Source organism: Rhinatrema bivittatum, chromosome 2, assembly GCF_901001135.1.
Source record: "Rhinatrema bivittatum chromosome 2, aRhiBiv1.1, whole genome shotgun sequence".
Classification (NCBI taxonomy): domain Eukaryota; kingdom Metazoa; phylum Chordata; class Amphibia; order Gymnophiona; family Rhinatrematidae; genus Rhinatrema; species Rhinatrema bivittatum.
Window position 1 is genome coordinate 135,885,515 of NC_042616.1, and position 20,255 is coordinate 135,905,769.

General features: G+C 42.4%; 1 protein-coding gene across 3 annotated transcripts in view; it reads right to left on the bottom strand.

Annotated features, from left to right (window-relative positions):
• ACBD5 (acyl-CoA binding domain containing 5) overlaps positions 1-20,255 on the bottom strand; it is a 101,238-nt gene that overhangs the window by 50,058 nt on the left and 30,925 nt on the right. For 2 of the 3 annotated variants that reach the window (XM_029588651.1, XM_029588649.1), the window contains exons 3-5: positions 16,682-16,754; positions 7,417-7,531; positions 7,206-7,238 (exon numbers count right to left, since the gene is read on the bottom strand). In XM_029588651.1, the coding sequence (XP_029444511.1) occupies positions 7,206-7,238; positions 7,417-7,531; positions 16,682-16,754 (221 nt within the window). The remainder of the gene's footprint in view (positions 1-7,205; positions 7,239-7,416; positions 7,532-16,681; positions 16,755-20,255) is intronic. The other variant, XM_029588650.1, reaches the window with a different exon arrangement.

The following is a 20,255-nucleotide window of genomic DNA, read 5'->3' on the forward strand; positions in this document are numbered from 1 at the left end:
TGTGGTATCCCTTAGATGAAGCAGACCTCCCGAGTGCTTGCTCAGATGCCTTCCTCTTTGCCCATGTGCTGCCTGTTGGATAATCCTCTCTAGACAAAGTGGCAGGTTAGCTAACTGTAGTTACGGCTAATTGCAAAACCTGCTTGCATAAGCACTAACCTCACTCACAGTTTTCACTCTGGCTGTGGCATCGTTTAAGGTAAGTGAGAGGCCAAAAGGATGTAATCAGTGATATTGATGGTTTTTCCTTATGAAGGAGAGATTCGACTACTTCCTTTAGGTCTTGCCTCTACCTTTGGAAGTAAGTAGCTTTGGGAGAAAAAAAACAATCGGCAAATGCAGGAGAAATCATAGGCCTTTCCTGTTTGCCAGGTCATCTGGCTTTGCGCAGCCACCCTAGGATCCATTCCCTGAAGGAAGAGCTGTAAAAACATGCTATTATGTCACTTGGCTTATTATCCGTGGGCTCAGTGCTTGATGGTATGTGTTCTAGCACGATATCATCTCTGACTCACTCTCAGCACCTCCACTAGCATTCAGGATGATTTTGCAAGTGCCAGCCACTATTTGCTGCCCTTATACTCAGGAGACTCTGCCACGCCCCTGAAACTGAGGTTGCAGCAGTGAGATTGGTTTTCAAGGTCCTCCAGTTTTTCTCTGTATGAATAAGTGTTTCTCTTCCAGCTCTTTGCACTGACCCTGCAGCCATTCAATAGTGTCAGCTTGCGCATCTAAGTGGATATAATTTTCTCCTCCATCCTAAATCTGCCTTCTCCCTCACATATTTTCTGCCATCAATTCCATTATCTCAGTTTATTGTTTATAACCTGGTGAAATCTCACAGAACCACTCTCTAAAATCTGCTCGTGAGGGTATACCGTTCTCTGCCATGGGATCTGTGCCCATTAGAGTCTACTCTTCTGGCTAAGTACGGCCTGTCTCAAACCCGCCACAGTCCTCGCTAGATTCCCCACCCACTTTGGCAAATGAAAAGCAGTAGAAGTCCATTGCTTTCTTTTTCACTACCATCTTTCACTTGTTTTACCTCTGTAATTTCTCCCAAATGAAAAGTTGTGGATGGCTGCGATGTGCTGAGGATTCTGCCAGATGGAGGAAGGAGTTCCAAGTCAAGCTTCCATTTGGGCCAATGACATCACTTCCTCCTCCTGCAGCATCATTTGGAGTACCTTGATTTTATCCTTTTTTTTTTTTTTTTTTTTTTTAAATAGTCCTGTTGTAGATGGCGTTGCAATTTGAGTTTTAAGAACAAAAAGCATACCAGCACATCCACTAACATTTTTTTTCTCCACAAAAGTCAATTACATCTTCAGGCGTAAGAGTAAATAAATTCAAGCCAAATACACAGTACACATGCACTGCAAGACAAAGCCCAAATCAATGCGTTTCATATGAGAAACGTACTGCTCACTCAGGAAATGTCATAATGCCTCTGATCGCTCCATGGTGAGACCGCACCTTGAATACTGTGTACAATTCTGGTCGCCGCATCTCAAAAAGATATAGTTGCGATGGAGAAGGTACAGAGAAGGGCGACCAAAATGATAAATGGGATGGACAGCTTCCCTATGAGGAAAGACTAAAGAGGTTAGGGCTGTTCAGCTATGAGAAGAGACAGCTGAGGGGGGATATGATAGAGGTGTTTAAAATCATGAGGGGTCTAGAATGGGTAAATGTGAATCTGTTATTTACTCTTTCGGATAATAGAAGGACTAGGGGGCACTCCATGAAGTTAGCATGTGGCACATTTAAAACTAATTGGAGACTTTTTTTTCACTCAACGCACAATTAAACTCTGGAATTTGTTGCCAGGAGATATGGTTAGTACAGTCTAGTGTAGCTGCGTTTAAAAAAGGATTGGGATAAGTTCTTGGAGAGAAGTCCATTACCTGCTATTAAATAAAATTGAATTAGAAAAATAGCCACTGCTATTACTAGCAACAGTATTAACATTGGAATAGACTTTAGTTTTGGTAACTTGCCACGGTACTTATGGCCTGGATTGATCACTGCTGGAGTACAGGATGCTGGGCTTGGACCCTTAGTCTGACCCAGTATGGTCATGTTCTTACCAAAACTGTTTCCAGCTTCTGCACTTCTACCTTCAGTCCAAAGGGAAAAGGAATATATATAGATTTGCTAACAACTGCACTTAGAAAAAATTTAGATTTGATTTAATCTGTCTAATCTAAAGTTATTCTGACTACTGAACTTTGGATACTTTTTAAATAATTTGTTTAAAGATAGAACTCAAAGCTAGCTAACTTGTGAAGTGCTCCTTGAGTGTACACCAAGCTAGGAGTATACCACTGTGTACATCAAAAAGATATTCAAATTTAGTATTCTTTTTGTGACGAAATGGGGATATGCTTCTGAATATTTTTGATTCTACAAGGCTTGTAATCTGCCATGAACTATTCTTTCCAATGGTTGACTATAAATATTTTAAAATAAAATAAAATACTACACACCAACTGTTGGATTGGCCTCTAATAAGTCAGAGCTCAGCAGGAAAGGGGAAAGAGGTACAGCAGTTTTCTTGGGCCCAGTATATTCTAAAAAATGCAGCTTGGGGGGAAATACCACCATACCCTCTCCTCATTTAACCTATATTAATATTTAATACTATATTTATGGGATTAGGAGGCACCTTGCTTTAAGGCTGCCTGAAAGGAGCATAATTCCCATAACTTAAAATTTCTACTCAAATTCTACAGAGGTCAAGTTTACACATTTCAGAGACAGGAGTAAAAGGAAAATTTGGTATAGCCCCTAACCACTGACTAAATCAAAGGCCTCAGAAAGAAACAAAATAGTCTTATCAGCATAGGCCTCTCACAACTTCAGTAATATATTAAAGGATTGGGAGAGGAAAAACATAGAAACATAGAAAATGACGGCAGAAGAAGACCAAACGGCCCATCCAGTCTGCCCAGCAAGCTATGTATTTTTTTTTCACATACTTGTTACTCTTGGTTTTTAGTACCCTTTAGTTCTATTTCTCTTCCACCCCACCATCAATGCAGAGAGCGAGGGGTAGTAACCGCAGCAACAAGCAAGCCACACCCATGCCTCTGTCCACCCAGACTATGCAACTCTGACCCTATTGGTCGCCGTCCATATACAGATCCTCCCCTCCACACTCCCCCTGCCGTTGTATCAGAGAGCCACGCTGGACATGCAGCGAAAGCAAAGCATCGGCTTATCTGGTTTTGGGGAAGCAACTGCCGTAACAAGCAAGCCACATCTCATTGTGTGAATGCAAAACCTTTTTTTCTTCCACATTTCCTCTTGCTGCTGAAGCCCAGAGCAACGCTGGAGTCTCACCAACCATGTGCATGCACATCGAACAAGGGCACCATCTCCAGGTAGTAGCCCTCATTTTCGCGAGTCACATTAACAATCAACAAATATTGAACAAGCCTAATAATTGGCAATACCTATAGCCTATGTCCTAACCGGTAAATTTACATACTCTTACCCACCCCTCTGGTTTTTTTTTTTATTTGGAGACGGCAGCCCTCCATCCTTCTGCTCCGTGAAGGTGGTATACCATTAGCATCCTGCTCCGTGAATGCCACTCCAGCCTTCCACTCCATGAAGGTGGAACACCGACCACTGGCATCCCACTTGAATGCCTCTGTAGCTACTGCCGCTCCGTGCAGTGTTTTGCGGCTTACTGTTGTTCTTCTATTCTGAGCCCTTCTATCTTGAGGGCTGCTGCTTGTTCAGCATAGTGTATGCGAGCCACCCCCTCTTCATTCACGTCCTCTGGACTTGATGGATCCACAGTGTTTATCCCACGCCCCTTTGAAGTCCTTCACAGTTCTGGTCTTCACCACTTCCTCTGGAAGGGCATTCCAGGCATCCACCACTCTCTCCGTGAAGAAATACTTCCTGACATTGGTTCTTAGTCTTCCTCCCTGGAGCCTCAGCTTGTGACCTCTGGTTCTTCTGATAGAAAAGGTTTGTCGTCGTTTTTGGATCGTTAAAACCTTTCAAGTATCTGAAAGTCTGAATCATATCACTCCTACTCCCTCCTTTCTTCCAGGGTGTACATATTTAGATTCTTCAATCTCTCCTCGTATGTCATTCGATGAAGACCCTCCACCTTTCTGGTCGCCCTTCTCTGTACCGCTTCCATCTTGTCTCTGTCTCTTAAGGGGTGCTACAGGTAGTGTGCTGCAGGCAATCCTTAAACCATTTTTTTTCAATATTTTCATATGCAATATTGCTGAAAGGCTATCAGGAAAGATTTATCTTGGGAGCCAAAATGACCGACCCATAAGACATGCCGGAGAAACTCTTAGCACTTCTCAATTTCTTCTTCAAATTTCCTTTTCAATTTGGAAGTTTGCAAGATGCCACACACAAAGCATAAAGCTAAATTAAAGAACATTTTACCTGGAAAAGAAGAAGGCATCCAGCAAACAAACTGAGAGAGTTTCTTTGATTCCACCCCTAAGACTCTGGAAACGAGGGCTGCTGAGAGAGGGAACCAGGAGCTCGGTTCCTTCTCTATGGCCGAGATGATCTTGTTGAGCCCGGGAGCTCCAGAGAAGCCATCTCCGCCGCAAGGTCAGACTGGGGCTGAACAGGACGAGCTAACGCGATCCCCGAGATTGAGGCAGAGAGAATCAGCGTCCCCAGATCTGCATGGAGAGGAGGCAAGTGAGGGAGACATGAGTATCCCACTGGGAGGAACCACGTCTACACCAAGCCCCCCATGGCTGTACCGGCAATGAACAGAGACCAGCAAGCCTCAGGAACTGCAAAAATTAATTTCAGGTACTGGTTTTCTCTTTGAGAAAACCCAGATTGTGACTTTGGACTCTGTATGGTCGGCTTTGGTGTCTATTAAGTCTGCAATATCAACACTAACTCAGGCATTTCTAGAGACAAACAAATGAGGATTAAACATAGAAAAGATTGTAACTCAATGTCAAGAAAAGCTGAAGAAAGTACAAGAAGAAAAAACATAGATGGAAAAAGTACAAGCAAATTTAATTAAAATCTGATAGTATCAGAGAAAAAAATTTGAAAATATGGAGAATTCTCTTCGATATTTGAATCTCCAGGTGGTTAATTTTCCAGAATTGAAAAAAAGTGTTGCCAGTGGATATGTTTAAAACATACATGACGGAATGCCTTAAAATGCCTAAGGAGATTATTCCAGTGATAACTAAGGCTTTATATATCTATATATCTATATTTTTTTTTTTTATATACCGACATTTGATCTCAATCGAGATATCACACCGGTTTACATTCAGGTACTGTAGGTATTTCCCTATCCCCAGTGGGCTTACAATCTAAGTTTGTACCTGAGGCAATGGAGGGTAAAGTGACTTGCCCAAGGTCACAAGGAGCGACAGCAGGACTTGAACCCTGGTCTCCTGGTTCATAGTCCACTACTTTTAACCACTAGGCTATTCCTCCTCCCTAACCACTAGGCTATTCCTCCCTGAGGAGGAATAGCCAGGAAAACTATAGCATTGCAGGGAACAGAAACACAGGAACAGTATTCAATGAACATCACGGAGATATTGGAGATGTTGATACAAACCGAAATTTTAACAAGAGGAATGTTGTTAGTTTCCTTTGTGCTTGAATATGACAGGAATTTAGTTCTGAAATGTTTCTTTAGAAATAGGACGACTCACTATCACGGACAACAGATCTGGATATAGCCAGATATAGTTCGTTCGACACAAGAGCGTAGGAAAACGTTTATTTCTATGAGGTCAGAAGTAATAGATCGAGGGGCTAATATGATACTAAGGTATCCATGCAGATGTCTAGTACAATATCATGAAAAATATGTAATCTTAGAACCAGAACAATTAAGGGGTTTTCTGGATGGGAGAGTATGAGGTGTAAAGCGGAAAAAAAAAAAAAAGGAGGTGGTTGGTATCTTATGAGTGGGATATTTCCAATGCTATTTCATAAATGTCTGAGCTCCTTTTCCTTATTACTAATTCATGGCTCCCCCATTACCTTAACGATTAGAGATTTAAATACATGAGAAATCTTTGATTATGTTGCTTTATGTGAATATATTGTATAATCTCTATTTTCTATGGTTTCTGGATATTGTAATATATCTATAAATGCAAAATTTAAAAAAAATAAAAATAAAAAAAAGGAAAGATTTATCTTTTGGCTGATGATACCAAAATCTGCAACAGGGTAGATACCCAGATAGTTGCGGAAACATGACAAGGGATCTAATGAGGACTAAAGAATGATCTAGAGTCTGGCAGTTAAGATTTAATGCTAAAATCTGAAGTCATGCATTTGAGCTGTAAAACCCCCAGGGAGAGTGTACAGCATAGAGGTGAAATTGTTTTATACACAAAAAAAGAGTGGGATTTGGGAGTGATTCTCTCTGATGATCTCAAAGTGGTCAAACAAGTGAATAAGGTGATGGCAAAAGCCAAAAAATGCTTGGGTGCATAGGGAGAGAGGAATAGCCAGCAGGAAAAAGGAATTGATATTGCCTCTGTATAAATAAGTCTTTGGTGAATCCTCATTTGGAGTACTGGGTACAATTCTTGAGACTGCACCTTCAACCATATACAAACAAGATGGAGATGGTTCAGAGGGTGGCTACTAAAATGGACAATGTTTTTCACTATGAAGCACACAGGGACAGATTTAAAGATCTAAACATGTATACCCTAGAGAAAAAGTGAGATAGGGGAGATATGAAAATCACTTAAATACCTCCAGGTATCCATGAACAGCCTCTCAGTGGAAAGGAAGCTCTGGAATGAGTTAAAGGGGGTAGACTCAGGAGTAATCTAAGATATATTTCTTTAGATTGAGGGCAGTGCATGCATGGAACAGCATTCCAGTGGAGGTGGTAGAGAGAAGGACAGTATCTGAATTTAAGAAAGCATGGTAAATTACATAGGATCTCTGGGGGAGTGGGCTAAGTAGTAGTTGTGGATGGCAGATAAGATAGGCTGATAGAAACGTGATGGCAGAAAGACCATGTAAAAATGGAAGCTAGTACTCCATGACAGAGCCTGCTTTATTGCATACATCCTTTTTACAGAGACCCTCTTTAAAAAAGCTCTTTCCCATTCTGTGCCCATGACAGAGAACTTAAAAATAAGAGCAGATGGGATACCAGCACATTAAACAAAGGATAGGAATGAATATACATAGATTTTCATTCCTACCTTCTATAGATTGTGTGATTTTCTCCAGTCGTACTGGCATGGGAAAGGAATACAAACAAATTGGAAATTTATTTATACAGATATTTAAAAAAAAAAATAAAAAAAAATGATTAGAACAAAAAAAGTTATTTAAGGCAATAAGTTAATCTTCATGATCTATAATTAGCTTTATAATGTGTACTGAAAAATAAAGGGAATTCAGTATTCCAACCTGATGTTATATCAGATCCTTTGTCTCGCTTTTTGTCTTCCACTAGCTCATAGAATGGACCAATCACTTGGAGTAATTCTTCCACTTTCTCTGTCACCGGCATACTCTCGAGGATCTGCATGTGTCCAAAGCAGCAAATGTCATATACCACAATACAGAACAGGTACACTTGCCTACAGAGTCATGGTCAATCCCCGACAGATTAAAAGGCAAGCCCCACCTATAAACTGTCAAATACCTGGCACATCAAAATTCAGCTGACATTGGCCAGTAGAAGATTAAAAATAGAACTGTGATTCTTACCTTATCTTACAATGGGTCCTTATTTTTCTCATGGCTGATAACACCCGAATAATATCTTGGAATGTCAATGGTCTGGGATCACCGGTTAAACGCTATAAAATCCTCAAACAACTTAAATCCCATAAACCGACGGTCGCTTGTTTGCAGGAAACCCATCTCTCTGCACTAGAAAGCAGTAAACTCAAAAGGGATTGGGTGGGTGATTGCTATTACACTCAGGCTAAAGGGAAGAAAGGGGGAGTAGCTATTTTAGTAAATAAAGCTGCTTCTTTTACTGTCTCTAACACGGTGCGAGATGAGGAAGGTAGATTTCTCTTGGTGTCAGGCCATCTTAATGGTCAAGAAGTGACTATCTGCACTCTCTACGCTCCTAATGCCTACTCTCACCCCTTTTTCATTTTTGTATTGGAACAGCTGGTAGAACACGCCAAGGGTTATTTAATTGTGACGGGGGATTTCAACCTACCAGCGGATCCTTGCATAGACAAGACGCCTTCGAGTGCCTTGCTCCCTAACAGGGAGGGTAAGGGGGTCCCATTCTTATGTTCTGAGTTCTCTTTACTGGACATATGGCGGACGTTACATCCCACAGAAAAAGATTTTACCCACATTTCTAGGGTGCATGCCTCCCTATCACGTATAGATTATATCCTGATACCGAAAGAAGGGCTACATTTTGTTTCTGATGCTGTGATTGGCTTACAGGGGGTGTCTGACCACGCAATAATTTGGGTGGATATACATTTTCACGCTCGGGACAGTGGAGAAAGGCTGTGGAGATTTCCTGGGTTTCTTCGCTCTGACTTGCACTTCAAAACTTTTTTGCAAAACAAATGGGAAGAGTTTGTCAATCACAATAGCCAACATACCTCGAATCCGCAACTGTTTTGGGAAACAGCTAAAGCCGTTATACGGGGTGAAATTATTTCCTTTGTAGCGGCTAGAACGAAAAATCTTAACAAAACTATTCTGGAATTGGAAGGTAAATTGGGTAAGCTAAAACAGGAGTTTGCCTCCCACCCGTCTCCTACTTCTCAGAGGGCGTATTTCGCTGTCTTGAGGGATCTGAACTGTGTTCTACATCAGAGGGCACAAAGGGCCTTTCAAGTAGCGGAAAGGAACTTTTTTAAGTTTGGTAACAAAGCGGGGAAACATCTTGCCAATTTGGTTAGAGCTCATAGAGGGAAGACCTTTATTCCTGCCATGCGTACTGAGGGGGGCACTAGGGTCTCCTCCCGAGCTGAAATCTGTGAGGTTTTTCGTAAGTTCTATGAACAATTATACACAGATGACGTAGAAGGAGGCAGAGAAGAAGAAGAAGCATTCTTTGTGAATCTTAAGTTACCGAATCTAACTAAATCTCAGATATCGTTCCTTAACCGACCTATAATACCCCTGGAGGTTTTAGCTGCCATCTCAACTAGTAAACTGGGGAAGGCGCCAGGTCCTGACGGCTTTTCTTTTGATTTTTACAAGCTCCTACAACATCATGTTGCCAACCATTTGACTGATTTTTTTAATGATGCAGTCCATAAGGGGGCATTCCCCTCATTTTTCAATACGGCATATATAACGGTTCTCCCCAAATCCGGTAAAGATCCGCTACTTCCGGCGTCTTACCGCCCTATCTCACTGCTGAACTGTGATTTAAAGTTACTTGCCAAGCTCTTAGCCAACAGACTTAACGTGATACTCCCGCAATTAATCTCAGAATATCAGGTGGGATTTGTTAAAAACAGACCAGCCTGTAAGCACATTCTTAAATTGCTTTCAGCTATGAGCTCCTCCCTCTCGCAGTGTTCCCCAGCCTTAGTGATTGGTCTAGACTCGGAAAAAGCATTCGATCGAGTGTCTTGGCCATATTTATTCTCTGTATTACGGAGATACGGATTCGAGGGACACTTTCTGACCTATCTTCATATGTTGTATGCTCAGCCCAAATCGCACATAACGGCTAACGGTGGTAAGTCAGGAGAGGTACTTATACAACGAGGGGTGCGACAGGGCTGCCCCCTATCACCCCTTTTGTACATTTTGGCTATTGATCCCTTACTTAGGAAAATAGCGGGTTCTCCCTCCATACCGGGTTATGGCACAGTCCATCAAACATTCTCTATCGCTGCTTTTGCGGACGATATATTAATATACCTTACGGAACCACAGCGGTCCATAACTCCTTTGTTGGGTATCCTGGAGCAGTATGGGGAATTTGCTGGCCTCCGTATTAACAAGGATAAATCGGAAGCTCTGGATGTTGGGGGTAGAGTGAAGCCTATGTGGCGAGGCCCTTTTCCTCTTAAATGGGTAACTACACATATGAAATATCTTGGTATTCAGATACCGTCCGATGTGCGGGATTTCCATAGATTGAATGTGGAACCACTTTTAGAGGCTACATCGTTTTTATTGAGGAAATGGCAAGGTTTACCCTTGTCTATCTCTGGAAGAATACAATTACTCAAAATGATGATTCTCCCCAGATGGCTTTACGTCCTACAAATGACCCCGATCTGGCTGACGGGGAGGGATTGTAGGGGGGTAAATGCTCTATTTCGGAAATTCATTTGGAATGGACGTAAAGCTCGTTTATCCTTAACGATTCTATTTCAGCCCCCCAAAAAAGGAGGTATGGGATGTCCCAATTTACGTAGATATAATCTAGCGTGCCTTCTCAGATATGTGAAAGATATTCTGGGTAATACGTCACAATACACTCCCCTTGCACTCCTTTGTTCTTGGTGGCAACAGCAGTCCTTAAACCCCCTACTCCAACTCTCTAGAGCCCAAATGCCTGCGGGGTTACTAACGCAACCGCTGATTTGGGCAAGTCGGAAGGCCTGGGCGTATCTATGCGTTCAGGCGAAATTTTCCCCGTCACTTACACCTTTCCTAACGATCTGTGGTAACCCACTTTTTCCTCCAGCGATGTCTACTTCCGTCTTTCACAGATGGAGGGAGAAGGGATTAACCTGGTTGTATCAGTGTTTTTCTTCTGAGGGGGATCAGTTTCATCCCTTCTCGGACTTGCAACAATTATTCGACCTGGCGCCTTCAGACCATTTTGCCTATAGGCAATTGCGTGATTTTTGTAATACGCATAAATGACCTCGCTGATTACGCCTCATTTCTGGGTGGTTCACAAAGTAGTCTCTATTCACAAACCGCAAAAGTTCACGATTGCGACTTTCAATCAGGCCCTACTGTTACATCTTCAGAGTGATGTAGTCACCAAAATCTGGCAACAATGGGTGCAATGGCCTGAATTCACTCTTACCAGTCAGGAGTTTTTATCATGCTTTGAGAAGATCCCGGAATGGTCAGCGAATGTGCTGTATCGGGAGATCCAATTTAAATTTTTGAGACGGTATTATATGGCGTCTGACAGGGCTTTCTTGGCCCACATTACGTCCTCTGCCAAGTGCCCCAAGTGTAATGTAATGACGGGCACCTTTACCCATCAATTTTGGTCGTGTAATGCTATTTCTTTGTTTTGGACGGAACTTATTGGTACCTGCAGTTCTTTGCTCTCCATGGAGCTCCCTGCAGACCCTATTCTCTGGCTCTTTGGGCTGATGCAGACTTCCACTGTGGGACTAGGAAAGTATGAGCTGCAATTTTTACGTAGAGTAAGCCTGACTGGGAAAAAGGCCATTTTAGCTTGTTGGATTTCCGCAGATCCTCCTCAACATGACTTATGGTTCAGGTTGTTGATCAAGCTATTCACTCTGGAGTATACCTGTGCCCAAACAGCTACTGAACACAGACAGAAAATTATGGGTAATATTTGGAAGCCGTTGGAGCTATATCTTAAGCCTAACATAATACCCTGATTAGGTACTGGATGGGGAACGGTCTTTGTGGGCACTTGGAATCATTCAGTGGAGTAATTCGCACTCATAGCTAGACTCACACCCATGGGCATTTTCGTACATCATCCAGGTATTTGCTGTGTTAGTCCAGTACTATGGCTTATCCCTCACACAAGTTCCAGGGGTGGGGGGGGGGATGGGAAGGGGAAGGGGAGGGGGGATTGGGGATTAGTTGGAACTGTTAATCTGTTTATAACTGTTTATCTTGAATGCCAAAGTGTGTGCTACTGATTCTTCCCCATTATGTCTGCCTTGTTCTTTTATGATATCGGTTGATTTAGTATTTGAGATTGGAACCCGCACACCTAGAACCTTTTGCTTTATTGATATGCTGGCGCTTCTTGACTACATGTGGTTTACAGAATCCTATGTCATTGCTACAAGTGTCATTGCGTTGTCTGTCGTTATTGTAACAGACCTGTTATTGTGGGTTGCTTGTACATTTTACATTTTGGATTTCTATGTTCAAAACTCAATAAAAATAAGTTACAAAAAAAAAAACAAAAATAGAACTGCATAGAACAAGAAGAAAAATCATCGTAACTGTACCACAAAATAACTGAGCCTATCATGTTCTGACGAGTAGTATGTGTGGGGATCAAATATACTAACAATAACAATTTAACATAAAAAGTACTTTTATTTTACACATAAACACTAGACAATGGCACGAAATTCAATTCACAGTAAACAGTTGTGTAAATGTGAAGGACCCCAAATTCAATTCACATTAAACAGTAGCTGTTATATATCGCAGCTGAAACATTTGCTGACTTTTCCCCCTCACTTTGACATTTGGAAACCTTCTGGTCTGGTTTATAAATATTAAAAATTTAAATATTACTAGTACCTCCAATTTCCAAGATATCGGGTATTTACAACAATTTCTTCCATGCCGGCTCCTGTGCCCGGTCTTGATCATGATTTAAACTTTGTAAATCTCTTGTACACTGGGTTAAGAGACTTGCCGGTCTCATCACTTACTTACCCCTCTCGTTAGGAGATCCACCCGGTTTGTTCTTCCCAATAAAGTTCCCCTTTTGAAACATTGGGGGCCTTGAAGCAAATTTCCTCATGATGTTTTCAGGATCCAAATTGAGCTTTATGTCACGAATTAAACTCTAATAACTCTTCCATTTTGACCATTAAGCTGTTTTTCCAGCGGGTGCCTCAGCTGTTAATAAATATATTGTTCTTTATACAACCTTAGAATCTTCCGATCCCTCTGACGCAGATTGATGCGAAACACGGCCGCGTCAAGGTCCTTCACATTTACACAACTGTTTAATGTGAACTGAGTTTCGTGCCATTGTCTAGTGTGCATGTGTAAAATAAAAGTAATCTTTTGATGTTAAATTTTTATTGTCCAGTATATTTTGATGCCACACATTCTTCTGTTGTGATTTATCTACGTGTGTGTGTGTTTCACTCCGCCCTCCTTCTGTGCTGATGAGAAGTAGTGCTAGGCCAGGTTTAGGACATGAATCAGGTCTCAAATCACATGTCCATCGCGTGATTGACTGGGTGCCATGTTCAGGCTTGATAACATTCAAATTCCTGTGCCCAGCAACAGGATACTTATATGTGAAATTAAGAAATAAAGCATCTGAAATTTACATATTTAGATGTCCACATTCAAAAGGTATTTGGCCAGGCATCTTTCAAATTACCCAGACAACCCCTAAGTTTTAAATTCCTGAGCTTCTAACCTGATAAATTTTACTTGCTTAATTCATCGCCTGGGTAAAATGTATCCCGATAAGAATTTGGGGGGGGGGGGGGGGGGGGGGCGGCATTTCTGTGTTAGTTGAAGTTACCCAGCTAACTTAGCCAAGTAGCTCAGATATTCAAGGTCAGTTGGGCCAAGAGGCAACTCTATAGTTAAACAGTTTTTTTTATACCGACATTAAAATACACATCATATCATATCGGTTTACAATTTAACAAAAAGGTGGAAATTACAATAAAACGGGGGGGGGGGGGGGGGGGGCAAACAGGACAACCAATGAATAATTTATAGGAAGCAGTGAAGAAGTAGGAGTTTACCAGTACGAAACCAGAGAGGGTAAAATAAAAAACAAAACAAGATATTCAAAAGAAGTAACTATATTTCATAAAACATGGTATGGCAGATCATCATGAGGCAGTAGGCTGGAATCGAATGCCAGAAAAGGAGGGGCAGGAGTCGGCGGGAATTAGTCTGGGAAAGCCTGGTAGAAGAGCCAGGTCTTTAACATCTTGCGGAATTTACAAAGGTTTGACTCTTGGCGAAGATTGAAAGGTAGGTTATTCCATTGTGTTGGGCCAGCAATAGACAATGCATGAGCCCTTGTGGCTGTAAGACTGGCTTTCTTAAGTGGGGGGACTAGTAGTGTAAAATTGCGGTTCGTTCTAGTGGGTCTGGTCGAGTGTTTGAGTTTCAATGGAACGCTAAGCCATGAAGGATTATGTTCGTGAATGGCTTTGTGTATTAAGGTAAGGGTTTTAAAAAGTATACGGTATGAAATGGGGAGCCAATGTAGATCCTTGAGTATGGGGGTTATGAGATCGGATTTACGAGCATTACTAATTATCCTAGCAGTAGCATTTTGCAGAATCTGTAGGGGCTTGATAGTTGAGAGGGGGAGACCTAAGTAGAGGGAGTTGCAGTAATTAAGCTTGGATGATAAGGTGGCTTGTATGACAGTTTTGAGATCATGCGTGTGGAGTAGGGGCTTGAGCTTTTTTATAACCATGAGCTTATAAAATCCTCCTTTTATGACAGAGGTAATATGGAATTTCAGGCTCAAATGCGCATCAACGAAGACGCCAAGGTTTCGTACAGGGGATGGAGCCAGGAGAGTGGAGAGTTTAGGGTCATTGGAAAGAGAGAGCTTGATAGTCTGTTTGTTATGGATGAGAAGAAGTTCAGTTTTTGAGGTGTTGAGTGCAAGATGGATGGATGTCAGAAAAGAATTAATGGAGGAGAGGCATTTAGTTATCTAGGTAAATCTAGCTGGATAGCTTGGGATTTGTCTGGGTATATTCAGCAGTGCATCTGTGCCACTGAACAAACAGTGCAAGCTGCCCAGGTAAGTTTATCTGCTGGCTCAATATGGACCTTGTAATGTTTTTCCTAGTGAATTGTTGTGTTCACAAAACAAACACAACTGACTGGCGTGCCAAAGATAAAAATCCTTCATTTATCTACAGAATATAAACATAGCGGCAATGGAAGCTTCTTCACATTGCTCTAATGTACCTCAGCTCTGTTTTGGACAGATGACCTCTAGGAGTGAGTGTCCATTCAGTCTCTGACTTCTCTGCTGAGCCCGCTCATAAAAGTAATGATCACCTTTAATGTTCTGGCTTCTAGATGGGTAGGTTTTTGTCACTACCAACCTGCCTGCTGTCCCTGAACTGGCAACCTAAAAGGTGAACAATTCTGTATCTCTGTGCCAGCTCATAACAAGAGTACAGAATGTGGCATGAATACCTCAAACAGTAATTCTGTTCTTTGTTAAAGTTTGCCAACCATTCAATATAAAACATTAACGATCACTTCAGGAAGGCTCAATGCCAAGTGACTGGTCTTCTCAATTACCAAGCAGGAAACCAGTGTAAGACAAGTCAGTTTCTTCACTCAAACTCATAGCCTTAATGGAACAGTCAATCCAAGTAGTGCTCTTAAAGCGTAACTGCTGGCAGAGTTCAAAATTAGGACAGTACAGGTCACTAGTTGGCCAGCTTTTGTTGGCAGCCTGCTTCACCATAGCTACATTTTGGAAATGTAACCCATGCTTAGAATATTGGTGAGCTCAAGAATGAGAAATTGCCAGTATTTAGTGTCTTCATAATACCTTGAAAGATGAGCAATTTAGATACAATACATTATGGGGGATCCATCATCAGCACTATAGGTCTGATGTCTTTGAGTTTTGCTTATTGGATTTATAGCTCTTCTCTCTTCCTAGCAGCCCAATTGTACTTTATTCTAACATTGTATGCTGCTTATAATTTATCCAAAATGTCTCATTTTTTTAAATTATTGGGTTTTATATGTTAAGTTTTACAATCATTGTATACTTATTCTGATATTCTGTGCTTTTGCTGTTGTACACTGAATGCCTATAAAAGAGTTTATTAAAAAAAAAAAAAAAAAAAGGACAGTACTAAGTATTATACGCAGATGTCCTACCAAACCATATCAGCTCCAGTCAGAGGAGGGGGAGGAGGAGTGCTGTGGCAGAAGATGCAATACGAATGTGCGTCGACAGTTCCCATGGCTGCTCCTCTCCTTCCCTCGCACTTCCTATTATAAAGGATACCAGAGCAGAGAGCTCCTGCTGTTATTGCATCCCTGCTGCAACTTCCTTTTGTCCCCCTGACAGATTGCTGCCCTGGCCCTGAGGAAATGAGATTAACTGGGGGCAGGAAAGAGAGAGGCTGAAAGAAGAGAGTAATCAAGGAATGGAAAAAACAAAGGGGGGCAAATGGAGGATCGGGAAAGGGAGTGGGGGCAAAAGAAAGTGAAAAAATGTGAGATTTTTTAAAGAAAACGATTAAAGTTGAGGTAATGAGGGCAGGAAGTGAGATGAAGAGAAGTGAAATGAGAAATGTTTGGACAAGACAGTGAGAAATGGAAAGAGATGCAGAAAAAAAAATAAATAAAACACACACAAAAACTAACACGGAAAGAACAACCAGGTTCAGGAATCAGACAACCGAGTACCACAGAATGAGGAAACAAACTCATAGGTGAAAAATTAAAATTTTATTGTTGAATTATATTTAAGTTATTCTGTATTGTACATACAATTTATTTTAATTGTTTAACTATCAGGACAAACCTTAGGGCTGAAAACTGCCCCCCCCCCCCCCCTTCATTTTAGCAAATAAATCTAGCTGTCAGATTTCACAAGGAGGCTGGATTTAGCTGTAGGAGAAAGGGGCGTTCCTAGATGCTCAAAGAACAAGTGGGAAGCCCCTCAGGGTTCACCTTTTACTACCCAGTAAGCCCCAAGCCCAGGTTTTACTTGCTTTGTTAATAAAAGCAAGTCCGCATCTGTGTTCAGGTCTATCCATCTCTGTCCCGAGCATTCTCGTTTCCTTACCTTTTTCATTTCTTCAACATAAGCAATCATGGCTTCTTCTTTGGCCATATCTCCCAGGGCACTCCAAGCATCCCTAGGAACATAAAAAACATTTAATTAATATTGTTCAGGTAAGCTCTTCCATGATTTCCCCAAATCAAATCATGTTCCCCAGTGAAAGAACATTCTGTATCAGTGTTACTATTGGTAGAATGAGCACATACAAATTTAAAATGGGGATTTTGACTTACATCTGTCAATTCCTGATCTACCAGGACACCAGTCTGGAATTCTTGAATGTACTCATGCACCATCACAGGCCTTTCTATAAATCTCTAGTGAGACCTCATTTGGACTACTGAATACAATTCTGTAGATCACACACACACTCTGTCAAACTGAATGGAGTCTGTCCAGAGGTTAGCTACTAAAAGTAGTCATCTGTTTTCATAAAATATAAGATCTAAACACGTACCCTGGAGAAAAAAGGGGAGATGTGATAGACATTTAAATACCCCCAAAGAATAAATTCACAGGAGACAGGCCTATGCGCCCAAGCATCCTTCTGGCTTTTACCATTTGTCTTATCTACCTGTTTAGCCACCTTAAGATCATCAGATATGATCACCTTCACTTCCTGTTTTGAACTCAGAAACTTCCATCCCTTGTGATTCTGCATCCCAACTGCATGACCCTGCATTTTCTTTTAGCATTAAATTTTAGCTGCCAGACTCTAGATCATTCCTCAAACTTCACTAGACGTTTCCCACACCTTCCAGGATGTCTACCTTATGGCAGATTGTGGAATCAACAGCAGCCTCCAAAACAGATAGACTGATATCCATTGAGTCTTGTCTGCGTTTCAGTCATCTTAATCTAAGTGAGCACCTGAAGCAATGGGAGCTGAAGCAAATTGCCCAAGAACACATGATTTCTGGGAAGGAAAGACTAAGGGGTTTCTGAGCCCCCCCCCCCCCTCAATTCAGGGTCTTCCAGGGGAGCTTCCTCACCCTGGTATGTGATACCAGAGAAATAGATCTCCTTTGAACGAAACCGAAAACAGAACTCACACATTACATCTGGAGTTCAGAGGGAACTAGCCACCTTGGACTCCTGCGCCAACCCGCTGGGAAAGAAGTGGGGGAGAAGGCAGGTGTAACACCTCCCATACCATGCTTAGGCACAGAATCTGACCCCTGTATGAAAGAGGCTGAAAAGTTACACCTGTCATGCAGCCCTCGGATTTTCTCCCCCCACTAGGCCTCTGGGCAGCACAGCTTGCCTGCTACAATCAGGGACCTTAAAGGCTCACTAGCCCTCCTTCCACAGTAACCAGAAATGGAGGGGGGAACCACCATGCATGCAAAACTGGAGCAAGACAGCAGGGGAACCACAAGCTGCTGCTCTTGCCAATGCACAGTACGCTGTGTGTGTTGGGGGGGGGGGGGGGGCAGGGACAGCCTACTCCATTTTCCCACTTGTAACTGAGGCTGTCCCAAGATGGAGAACCCACTTAGGAAGGAAAATTTCCTTTTCTTTTTAAACTTATCCAACCATGCTGGAGACACAGCAGTCCTGCTTCACGTCAGAAGAAAACTGTTTGGCTGAAAAAAAAACTGTAAGGGGACCCATTATAATGACCTCACCCTCACAGTGGCCAAACGAAGACTGAAACAGACTTATCTGAAGGCTGTCCAAAAGGTTCTCCATTGCTGCTGATATCTGAAGACAGCCTGGAGTGCTTCCCAAACACAGACATTCCCTTCTTTTCTGCTGTAATTTCCTTCCCTGTGGGAGCCCCCAGAAGTATCTGCAGCTAGACTCATCTTGCTTTGATTTTTTTTCCTCCTCAAATAAAACAACTTTACTGCTGTGATAGCAGGGCCAATTAAGGAGGTAAAAAAAGGAGCAGAGTAGGAGGGGAAAAAGAGAGAAGTGGGAAGGGCAAGGGCTGGGGAGGAGCAGAGAAAGGCCCAACCTAGAGAAGGAAAGTAGCCTGTTTAAGGTTCCACGTCAAAGCCTGCTGGGCTCCTTTTTCATGCAATCAAGCAAGCCCTGGAAAAGTCTTGCTTGACTGCATGAAAAAGGAGCCTTGTAGGACCTCACCTACAAGGCTCAACCAGGTCCCGCAGGAGCTTATGGAGCTACTAACCAGGCCAAACCTCTGAAAATTAGAAGGAAGACTTATGCCACTAGGGAAAACAACTGCCCTAGGAGCAGGCATCCTGCTCTACTAGGGGAAAAATAACCAGCCTGAAAGTTGTTGCCCTAGAAGCCTGCTAGAGGAAAACCGTGCAAAAATGATGGTCCTGGGATCTCACTTCACCAGGGATAAGGCTCAAAGGCTGAGGGCCTGGGAGCCAAAACTTCCTACTGTACCATCATTCACATGCCTATTCATCTGCTCAGTCAGAGAATACTGGCCTTTGCCTGCACAGCACCATCCTAGATACTGAAGTGTCCTCTGTCTCCATCTGCTGGTAGGTGGAGATAACCCATTTGTGAAGACTAGTGTAGCAGGACAATTAGCAATGTCCCCTCACCTTTCTCTGCCTCCTCTGCAGATTCCTAGCCTCTTCCTTCTAGGGCTGCCAGTTCAAGCCCTGTCAATCCTGACATATGACAAATGTTCAGAGAAAGCAATAACTGGACCTAAAAATATTGTCAGCTCTAACAGCTGGTGGAAAAGTTCTTACAAAGGAAAAAGGGGCTTGTCTATCATAAAAAAAAAAAAAAAAAAAAAAAAAGATTATTCTTGGACAGTTTCAAGGGAGCCCCACAATCTCAAATCTTAGAATAAAATAAAGGACATTTTTTTGTTTCAGATGAGCTATTGTCTCACTGTCTCTTATACATATTGTAACTATACCTATTTGAGAAACTTTAATGTAATGGAGAAACAGAGACCCTAAAGCAGGTCCTGATGCTCCGGTGTTAGATTTAAAGGGCCCTTCTAACAAACAAAAAGTGGCAAAATGTAAAGCTCTCCGCAGGGCTCAAACCTGATCCCCCTCCTCAACTCCAGGGCTGCCACTCAAATGTGGCCCCGACAACCAAATAAAAATTTTGCATGCCGACTGGGTCCCCCCGTTACCATGTAGTCCATTACGGCCCAAGGAAACCCCTCTCTCCCCTTGCACAACACAAAATATCTGATAGCCCACCTCAGATCCAACCCCCTCCCCCCTAGCTCCCCAAAATTAGAAGTTGGTCTATGGTGGTTCCCACCCCCCCCGATACCTCCAAATCCTAAACATTTGTTGGTTTCTAGTGGAGGCCACCACCCCCTACCACATCCCAGTACTTCCAAATCACGATATCCATGAAGAGAAAGGGCCTGGAGCACATCCTAGCCCCGGGCCTGATCTGCAACATTTTTCAAAAAGGCACTGATCTGACCTTGCCCCAGCCCCAGGTGACCGAGGTCCAGTGACTGGGACAAGGTCAAGTCTGCACCATTTTGAAAAACGACAACCCAGACCCTTTCTTTACATGGATTTCATGATTATTAGGTCTAGGGTAGGATGTCCACCCGCTAGAAACCACTGAATCTCAAGGACTTGGAGGGTCGGGGGGGGGGGGGGGGGTGTTCCTG